The 11,184-nt window shown below is 33.4% G+C and overlaps 2 protein-coding genes and 1 non-coding gene across 3 annotated transcripts; 2 read left to right on the top strand and 1 right to left on the bottom strand.

Annotated features, from left to right (window-relative positions):
- The first annotated feature begins 3,258 nt into the window (after positions 1–3,258).
- Positions 3,259–3,720, top strand: LOC125840761 (uncharacterized mitochondrial protein AtMg00240-like). Its single transcript, XM_049519734.1, has one exon. The coding sequence runs from the start codon at positions 3,259–3,261 to the stop codon at positions 3,718–3,720; it is 462 nt and encodes a 153-aa protein (XP_049375691.1).
- Positions 3,721–5,614: 1,894 nt separating this feature from the next.
- LOC125840734 (exocyst complex component EXO70H1-like) lies at positions 5,615–7,452 on the top strand. Its single transcript, XM_049519706.1, has one exon. The coding sequence runs from the start codon at positions 5,647–5,649 to the stop codon at positions 7,450–7,452; it is 1,806 nt and encodes a 601-aa protein (XP_049375663.1). The 5' UTR covers positions 5,615–5,646.
- Positions 7,453–11,006: 3,554 nt separating this feature from the next.
- On the bottom strand, positions 11,007–11,078 carry TRNAH-GUG (transfer RNA histidin (anticodon GUG)). Its single transcript has one exon. It is a non-coding gene; the product is annotated as a tRNA-His (tRNA).
- Between the last annotated feature and the right edge of the window lie 106 nt (positions 11,079–11,184).

Raw genomic sequence — 11,184 nt, 5'->3', positions numbered from 1 at the left:
TTTGACTTCCACTCATGGACGGAGCCACCTTAGGCGAAGGGTGGTTTGGTGCATGTCCTTCGCCGTATAATTATGTGGTGTAAATAGCTACTTAAATGTTAGGTATTATGAGTATATATATAATTTTTTGCACATCTTTAACACAACTGGGAAGAAAATTTGCACTTCCTTTGCTAAATTCCTTCCTCTACCACTACTTGTACTCAAAAACTTCAAATCTTTTCAAAATATAATGCATGTCCAAACACAATGTCAAATTTCAAAAATGGCAACTTCAATAACTCAAATTTTTAATTTTCAACTTTAGAATCTATCATCAAACGAGAGCGTAATTTGGAAACATTTGCTTAAAAAAATAAAAATAATTTTTTTTTGGCATTTTTAACATCTTGATTCCGCGTTAATATTGATAACATCATGACTCTTTGACCTAGTTTCCAAACCTCCATACTATGAGTAGCATAGCAAAAACAATGCAATTTCATTGGCATTTGGCTCCACATGACAACAAATTTTGCCTTTTTTTAGACATAAGATAGGTCAATTGGAATTGTCACACTCAATTTCCTTAAATATTTATTTTGACGAGTTAAAAGATCATTGTAATCTTCATAAAAGAGCAATTGGGTCGGCAATATCCTCAACCATTAAATCCAAATTATATTCTTGTCCAAAAGAAAAAATATAAATATAATAATAATAATAATAGTATATTTTGTATAATTTTATAAACGAGCTTCAAGAATATGAGGTATATGTAGATATCTTCTTCTTTTTTAAAATTTTCATGGGATAAAAAAACTGTTTTCAATACCTTTTGCGATGAAAATACTTTTCAGAACAGTCTAAAGAAATACAAGAATTAAAATATTGAAGGGAAAAAAAATACTAATTAGTAAAATAGTAACGATATCCAAAGAAGACTAAATAATAATAATAATAATAATAATGATGATGATGATCATATCCTATACCTTCCTGACTTCAGAGTTAACTTACTATCAGTGTCCAAGATCACTAAGGAACTTAATTGCATGGTAGCATTCTTTCCTGACTTTTGTATGTTTAAGGATCTCTCAAATGGTCAAGTGAAGGGGATTGGTAAAGAACAGCATGGACTCTACATACTAAAAAGAGGAGGACCAACTCAAGCTCCAAAGAAGCTGGTGAATAGTAGTAGGAGTCCTAGTGACAAAAACTTTGATAAGTCTGTTACTAAGTCTACTGTTATACCTGTTACTTCTGATTCAGTTGATGTATGGCACAAGAGGTTAGGTCATGCACCTCTTGACATAATAAAGAAACATGAGTCTCTTAGGTCCTTAGATGGATAGGATCATTCCATTGTACAGTGTGTCCTGTTGCCAAGCACACAAAAATTCCATTTCCATTAAGCACTACTATGTCTAGCACTGTTTTTGAACTATTGCATTGTGATATTTGGGGACCTTACAGAGTGTGTACTTATAATGAAAAAAAGGTTTTTTGTTACAGTTGTAGATGACTATAGCAAATATACTTGGATTTTTTTGATAAACTCCAAAGCTGACTCCATATTTGTACTGAAACAGTTTCTTACTCAAGTTAAAAATGTATTCTCAACCAGTGTTAAAACTTTGAGAACAGACAATGGCTCTGAGTTTTTTAGTCACAACTTTCAGGCTTTATTAAGTTAACTTGGCATTGCCCATCAATCCTCTTGTGCGTACACACTTCAGCAAAATGGTGTAGTTGAAAGGAAACATAGGACCATTTTAAATATAGTTAGGTCTATTAGATTTCAAGCTGTTATCCCACTCAAGTACTAGGGTGAATGTGTACCTACTGTTATCTATATTTTGAACAGGCTACCTTCAAGAATACTTGGGTTTCAAACTCCATATTAGAGGCTTTATATGCATCCTCCATCTTTGTCGCATCTCAGGGTGTTTGGGTGTCTTTGCTATGCTACATGTCCTAAAGTGTTGCACAAGTTTTCCTCTAGAGCCATCTCAGTTGTATTTATGCGGTACTCTTCAACGCAGAAAGTTTATATCTTAGTTGATCTTCATGCTAAGTCATTTTTTGTAAGCAGACATGTGGTGTTTCAAGAACACCTTTTCCCTTTCAAGCATGTACAAGAATCATCAAATCCTATGTTCCAGTCCTGGATCTTCTAATACCACCAGATGACTCTGCAAGTGTCTCACTAGCTAATGCTTCTGTTAATATACCATGGCCCCAATGGCTCTAGTGACTCTAGTGGCTCCAGTCCAATCACCACCTGCTTATTTACATGGTTCCACTAGAAAGTCTAGCAGGATCAGCAGGCCTCCTCTCTGACTTCAGGATTTTGTCACTCAGCCCAAAGGAAATACATGTTCCTATCCTATAGCTAATCATTTTTCATACACTCATTTATCTCAGTCCTATCAACATGTTCTTCAAGCCTACTCAGCTTTGTGTGAGCCTGTGTCATTTCAACAGGCTGTTGTTGATCCTGCTTGGGTTAAGGCAATGCAGCTGGAGATAGATGCATTAGAAAGCAACAACACATGGAGTATAGTGGATCTCCCTCTTGGAAAGAAGCTCATTGGCTGTATGTGGATCTTCAAGATCAAATACCTTTCCTCAGGGGATGTGGAAAGATTTAAAGCAAGATTGGTTGCACAGGGTTTTAGCCAGAAGGAAGGCCTTGACTATGGAGAGACTTTCAGTCTTGTTGCTAAGATGGTGACTGCTATATCTATTGTGGCCCTTGCTGCATCCAGGGGTTGGTATATCTATCAGATGGATGTTCATAATGCCTTCTTCAATAGTGATCTTCTTTAGGAGGTCTATATGGTTATTCCTAGTGGGTTTTCCAGACAGGGGGAGACTCACAAGGTCTGCAAACTACACAAGTCCTTATATGGACTCAAGCAGGCACTAAGACAATGGAATATAAAGCTAACTAAAGCCTTGGTAGATATAGGGTTCAAGCAAAGTCATTATGACTATTCACTATATACTAAGCATACTGGAAATGATATTGTTGTGGTGTTGGTTTATGTAGATGATTTGCTCATCACTGGAAACAATCAACAACTCCTGGGTGACACTAGACTAGACATTCAGAAGAAGTTCAAGATGAAGGATTTAGGAGAGTTAAAGTTCTTTCTAGTAATTGAGTTCTCCAGGTCCAACAAAGGCGTACTCATGTAACAAAGGAAGTATGCATTCGAATTGATATTTGAGTCTGGCCTAGGGGGAGCAAAACCAGCATGCACACCTTTAGAAATGAATCAAAAGTTCACATCAATTCAATATGATGAGCATGTCAATGAAGGGATAGCTGAAGGTGACAACATACTAACAGACACTACAAAGTATCAAAGGCTGGTGGGAAGGCTCTTATATCTGACTATGACAAGACCAAATATTGCATTCTCAGTACAAGTCTTGAGTCAATTCATGCATTGTCCTAAGCAGTCACACATGAATGCAGCTCTTAGAGTAGTCAGATACATCAAAGAAGCACCTGGATTAGGCTTGTTAATGCCTGCAGAAGACACTACTAAACTTACTGCTTACTGTGACTCTGACTGGGGAGCATGTATGGAAACTAGGAGATCAGTTACAGGATTCTTGGTGAAATTTGGAGAAGGTCTAATTTCTTGGAAGTCAAAGAAACAGGAGATAGTTTTAAGGAGCTCAGCTGAAGCAGAGTTCAGAGTATGGCATTATGTACAGCTGAAATAACTTGGTTGATTGGACTATACAAAGAGTTGGGAGTCAAGGTAACCACACCAGTAAATATGATATGTGATAGCAAGGCAGCTATTCAGATTGCAGCTAACCCAATCTTTCATGAGAGAATAAAGCACTTTGACATTGATTGTCACTTTGTTAGAGAAAGAATCTGTCAAGGCATGCTGAAAACTCAACACATAAACACTAAAGACCAACTAGCTGATCCACTAACTAAAGGTTTGGGAAAGGTTCAATACACCAGCTTAATGAGTCAACTTGGAATGAAGAATGTGTTTCAACCATAAAGCTTGAGGGGGAGTGTTGATCAACATTGAAGATTAAGCAAGTTGTATGGTGTGAGTTAGTTAAGTTGTTCAGAATGTTCTAGAAGCTTCTATAGTTAGTTAAGAAGGTGGTTACAATATTACAGTCTATAAATAGATATTAAGCTACAATGTAAAGTGATCAGATTCAATGTAACAGTAGAATCATTCAGCTCAATAATATTTCTTCTCTTCTCTTCCTTCTGATTTCTCTCTGTAATTCAGTATGCTTCTAACCTCCATTAATGGAGTTTTAAGTTTTTTTTTGAACTATCATCAACTGTTAATTAAAATATATCTCAGTTATAGTAGTTTCATTTTTCCACTTGAACAATGATGATATTTTAAATGAGATAAGTATTGAAAACACCCTTAAACTTGGTATGAATTATTATTTTAGTTCATCAACTATTCACAGCCTTTTGATTAAGTGAATTTAAAAACACCCCTCTTATACCATATGTGTGTATATGTGAAATTTTCTGTTGACGTGGCGTACACATAGATATATGTAACAGAAAAATAGTTAAAGAATATATAAACAATTAAAGGTTAAGAATTTAGCAATTTAAGAAGATAAAATAACTTTTTTTCTTTTTAAAAATTATTTTTTCTTATCACCCCACCTCATCATCCCCTACCTAGTACCCCTAGCCTCACACCTCACTACCCGCCCATCTCCAAAAATATTCTTTTAATTTTATTTTAATTTGGATGGAAGAGGAGTGGGATAAGAAAAAATATATTTTTATTTTAAAAGTAATTTTTTTTTTTAGGGAGGAGGGAAATCGAGGTACTCGATGGTGTTGGATAAAAAGTATTTTTAAAAATTAAAAATTTTTAAAAAATTGGGGGTGAGGTTGTGGAGGTGGGTGGTGGGGTTGGGGTACTTGGGCAGTGGATGGAGTGAGTTAAAGAAAAAAAATTAAAAAAATTCTTCTTTACTAAATTTTAACATTTAGTTACTTAAATGTTTTTTTTCTTTTTTTTTTTTACTCATATCTATGTGTACGCCACATCAATAGAAAATTCCACATATACGCATAGGTGGATGACAAATGACTTAAAAGGAGTGTTTTTAAGGTTGTCAATAGTTAGGAGACTAAAATAATAATTCACGTCAAGTTTAAGAGTGTTTTCAATACTTATCTCTATTTCAAATAGGAAGAAGGAAACAACTTATAACTGAGGTGTATTTTGATAAATAATTGGTGAACACATGATAATTCCGATAGCAAACTTACAAAAATATGATACTTGTAAGTGGTCGCTTTGATGATAGGTGAAACTAATGTGTTGTTAATGCGCTCGGTCAAACCTAGTAATTTTTGTTCAAACTTTGAATGTATAGTAAAAAAAAATCACCAAATATATATAAATTACTAATTGAAAACAACCCAATAACTTAAAAAAACTAGAAATTCGAACTCATAAACTTCAAATTTTGGTTTGTCTCACGAACATTATCACTATGTATATATATATATATCCATCCTTTCCCCTTTCAAACAATCCCATTACTCTGTATTTCCCTCTTCTTTCCCTTTACACATCTCTTCATTTCTCTCGAAAGAAACAACAAAACTTTCTTGGAAAAAACAACAAATTACAAATGAAGACTCCCTTTTTCTCATCATCAAAATCATCTTCACATAATTATTCATCATCATCCACCTCTTTTTGTGAATCTTTAATGGAAGAAACAATACAAAATTCTCAATCAATTATCAAGAAATGGGATCTCGACGCGTCCTCTGTCTCTACCTCTACCTCTTATAACAGAGTCGCGAATCTCTTTCGCGACAACCCTTTAGAAGCCAAACGCCTTCTTGAATCCGTTAACGATTTACAACACGCGATGCAGCTCGTTATTAAAGATAAGTCCACCTCTAAACTACTCGTTCGAGCTCATAATCTCATTCAAATTGCTATTAAGAGACTCCAGAAAGAATTCTACACTATTTTATCGGGTAGTAGCTACTTTCTTGATCATGAAACGGTATCGTCATCAAGAGCTTCAAAATCATCTATGGAAGACGAAGTTTCGGAATCTGTCATGGCTGATTTGAAAGCCATTGCTGATTGTATGATTTGTGCTGGTTATGGAAGAGAATGCGTAAAATTGTACAAAGTTAATCGAAAATCAGTCATCGATGAAACTCTGTTTTACTTGGGGATTGAAAAATTGAATTCTTTCCAAGTTCAGAAAATGGATTGGGAATTAATGGAGATGAAAATTAAGAATTGGTTGAGCTCTGTAAAGATTGCTGTCAATGCTCTGTTTCGCGGAGAACGAATTCTCTGTGATTATGTATTCTCTTCCTCTGTAAACATTAGAGATTCGTGTTTCTCAGAGATTGCTAATGATGGTGCTCTTACTCTGTTCGTGTTCCCGGAAATGGTGATGAAGTTCAAGAAGTTATCTCCGGAGAAAATGTTTAGAGTCTTAGATATCTATGAGATTATTTGTGAGCTCTGGGTTGAGCTTGAATCGATATTCACCTTTGATTCAATGGCGGTAGTCAAAGCTCAGGCAATGGCATCACTGGGTAAGCTCGGTGATGCCATTAGAGCTATGTTGTCTGAGTTTGAAACCGCCGTTCAAAAAGATTCCTCGAAGGTGGTTCTTGGTGGTGGAATTCACCCGTTAACTCGATATGTCATGAACTATCTTGTTTTCCTTGGTGATTATAGTGGTGCGATTTCTGATATAGTCGTTGATTGCTCCCCTATGTCAATACAAATGTTGTCGGAGTCTTGCTACTTGAGTCCTACATCAGGGGACGGGGACTCTCCGTCCTCCCCCATCGTAGTACGACTCACGTGGCTCGTGCTTGTCCTTCTATGTAAACTCGATGGTAAAGCACAACTATATAAGGACGTAGGGTTGTCCTATTTGTTCCTAGCGAACAACTTAAACTACGTCGTTTTGAAGGTTAGGGAATCGAACTTGAAGCTCCTACTTGGATCCGAATGGATTTCAAAGCACGAAATGAAGGTGAAAGAGTACATGTCAAAGTACGAGAGGACAGGATGGAGCAAAGTAGTTACATCAATACCTGAGAATCTTACGACTGAAATATCATCGTCAGAAGTGAAGGAATGCTTCATCAAATTCAACTCGAGTTTTGAGGAGGTGTATCGGAAACAAAGTTCATGGGTCATACCTGACCCAAAACTCCGCGACCGCGTCAAAATATCATTGGCTAGTAAGATTATTTCGATATATCAAGCGTTTTACGAGACGTATCGGGGAGAATTGGACATCGAAACAGAGTCAATTATCCGATTTGCCCCTGATGATTTACAAAATTACTTATCGGATTTATTTCATGGTGCTTGTTTTTCGGATTCTAGTATGGGGTGGAGCGGGTCATATTCACCGTCCATGTCAACACCAACATCACAAGGTCGATAAATTATGTGTATTTGAAAGTTTACGAGACAAAAGAGAAGAGTTTGTGTAGATAAAACAAAAAAAAAATGATTTGTTAATTTGTATGTAATTAATTATGCATAGAAACGTTATACTGAATGGAACTGACCAACAAAACTAAATATATAAATCATTTTGTCTTTTACATATTTGTGTGCTTTTATTTGTTGTATTAAGTACTCCTATTATTTTAGTAGAGTAGTTGACTAATTCCAATGAAAAAATTAAAAGCTTGGACGGCTTCTTATAATAAATGTTCTTTTCGATAGGCAAAAAATGAACGTTACGATTGAGAAAGAAAAAAAAAAGATGTTTTAAAATAGTAGTTAAATTTTGGCATGACATGTTAGATAGTACCTAGACAAATGAAGATTTTCGTAGGGATCTCTGAAATAAATGGTGGTTAATAAAGAATTTTTTTATTGTAATTTTTTTGTATGAATACTACGTCGAACATTAAAACTTGTGATTGGTGGTAAAATACTGATTCGTTCGTTCAGACCTAATTTGATTTTCATAGAGTTTTCGAGATATTTTTTTATGAAGTTTTGTTGGTATAAAATTAAAAATATGTTAAATATAGCAAACTATTCTTTTTATTTTGTGATTTTAAATTTGTAGTGCTGAAAAGTTGTAATTAAAAATTTGCTAACAAGAAAAAGACATTCTTTTTAAAACGGATTAAAATGAAAGGAAACATAGTAATGGAGTATAACTAAGTTTAACAATGGCTATTTGTAAAAATTTCCAAAAAAAATAAAAATCGTTGGGAAGGATTGTTTACTCAAAAGAATGTCATTATTATTACCTAAAAAAATAAATAATATAAGGACAATATAATATTTCTAGGAAATAAATATATATGGACGTCATTATGTTAATGATTATGTTTACGTGTGCTTATACTGATAAAAGAAAACACAAGCGTTTTTAATTGAATGAAAATTCGTGCTCCATCTTAGATTTTTTGTTGACATGTTAATATTATTCTTTTGGAAATTTTAATAGCTCAGTTGATTATTTATGTAAATTTTCATCTTATTAGTAAAATTTCAATTTTCACCTTATAATTCTCTCGCCTATTTTCCTTTCCCATACACTCAATTTAAAAAATAAAACTCCTTCAACTTAGATATATTAGTAATACATACAATACAATATAGGTTTCAAATATTTTATTTTGGGTGAAAAGGACGCATCATATTTCTAAGGGATAATTGGATACGAAAGAAAATATTTTCCTAAAAATCCAAAGAATCATGAATAAGAGCATAATATAGTTGGAAAAAATTTCACCCCATCTCATTAGTTATACTATCTATATATACACAAGAAAATAACAGAATTCCTAATTCCCCTACCCAAATCCTTAATACATTAGGCCTAGAATTCCTATATTTAGCATAATCATAATTTATAATATACACATATATATTACCAAATATACATATAACCATTTTGTTTATAGTCAATACCCCAAGTGTTTATAATGTGACACCTTATTAAAGATATTATGAGTGGAAACATAACTAGAAAAAGTAGTTTTATCTCGAATATAATGACAATTTACTTCAATATGTTTGATTCGTTCATTAAAGGTCGAATTTCAGACAATATGCAATGCTTCTTGGTTGTCACCGTACAATCGGAGAACATAAAGAAACATTCTTAAACTATAATATCTCGTTTAATTTTATCCAACTCTTTTCGTTTCTCTTGTTTGATAAGGCATTTTGGAGTGATGAATTTTGTTTATTCATCACATAAGTAGTTCATCTTTAATTACTACTAATGAACTTAATTAATAAGATTGCTCTAAATATTTTGTAATCACATGTTTCTGAGGGTTATTTTTTTATTGAAATTTCTCATTTATATAAATTCAGTGACTATTTTCACAAATATTTTGATTGAATCAGTGTAAAAAAATAGGGTAAAAATCATGTTTTATCCTAGTGGAAAATGGAGTAAAAACAATTTCAAATACATAGGTATATTGATGAAATGGACTAAAAACGAAAAAAACAATTGAAACAGAGAAAATTGAAAATCGACTAAAACCTTGTCCTTTTTAAAATGGACTAAAAACAAAAAAATAAAAATTGAAAATATTGGTGAGAACGAAATTTTATATAGTTAAAACTTCGTAAAAGTTGCTCCCAATTTCAAGTACCTAGGTCTAAAACTTATGAAGACGTTGATAGTTCAAATTTAGGACATACATTTTTAAAATTAGGTCTTGACAAGCACAAGTAATATGTCATACTTGGAGCAAAATTAATAACAACACTTTGTGTACTTGTGTAAACAAAATTTGTCATACGTGAGGCAAAATTGTAACAAATAACATTTTGATTCTAAAAAAAAATAAGGAAAAGATATCTAATTCCTAGCATGACCCGGCCCAAAAACCAAAATTCCTATTATAAATACTAATTTGATCTATAGTTTGAAATAATTACATATTGTCTCACTAATTAATAATTTTATGCTAGACTTCAAGTTAGATACATGTAATCACACTAGATATATGTATATGGAACACTAGATACATTCTGAAATATAGATACATAGGAAGAGAGGCGATTGACAGAGGGAGAGAGGCAAGCGACAAAGAAGAGAGACAATTGTGATAGGAGAGAGACGAGCGAGAGTGTAAGTGTATCCAAGATACATGTGAATCACATTTGGATACATGGTATCTGATATAAGCGTATCTGAGTATGCCAGATACATATATCTAGCAAAGTAAATGTGGTACAAAAGGTAATTTCAAAAACTAGAGTAAAAGCACATAATTAGGCCTAGAACTAATGGAATTTGTGTTATTTTTTAGGAGAAACTACATAATTAGACATACTTAATTACCATATTTACTATTATTATCTATACTTTCAACATATTATGTATTTTATCACTAATTAAGAGTTTTCTACCATATATTAAGGAAGATGCATTTAGATACATGCATTTTTGTTATCAGATACACTAAAATAGGGGGAGATGCGAGCGAGATGGGGAGGGAGGCGAGTGAGATTTGTTATGATCCAAGATACATGTTAATCACACTAGATACATGTATCTGATGTGGTTCGCATGTATATGGGACACTAGATACATAAGAGAGTGACGATCGAGATGAGAGAGAGGCGAGTGAGATTTGTTATGTATCCTAAATACATGCGAATCCACTTGAATACAATGTATCAAGAACAAATTACACATAATTTTGACCTCATGTATCTTGAGATACTTGTATTTGAACGTATCTGATTGCACTAAAATTTGAGGAAATATGTTATATTGCAAACTAGAGTATATCTAAGTAATTAGCTCCTAAACTAGTGGAATTTATCTAATTCTCTGTTAAAAATAATTAAATAGGCCTAGATGAGTCATGAGTATTTTATGTACTTGTAAATTGGGTCTATTTTGATTAAGAGGCCCAAATTGGTGAGCCTAATCAATATAGCATGAAACACAAAATGAAAATGAAAAGCTGAAGAACAAAAAAAAAAATAATAATAATAATATTTTGTGGCTGCTGGGATTCGAGCCCAGGTCTCCACGGCCACAACGTGGAATTCTTACCACTAAACTACAGCCACTACATGACAAATTTCTCCAACTTTATGTATTTTAACTTCATCTTTGATATTTGATACTCTTTCTTATCAATTTGTTTGGCTTGATTCGATGTACAACCTTTAAACT

Source organism: Solanum verrucosum, unplaced genomic scaffold (assembly GCF_900185275.1).
Source record: "Solanum verrucosum unplaced genomic scaffold, falcon-dt-bn FXZP01000187.1, whole genome shotgun sequence".
Taxonomy (NCBI): Eukaryota; Viridiplantae; Streptophyta; class Magnoliopsida; order Solanales; family Solanaceae; genus Solanum; species Solanum verrucosum.
This window is presented reverse-complemented; position numbering and strand designations above follow the sequence as displayed.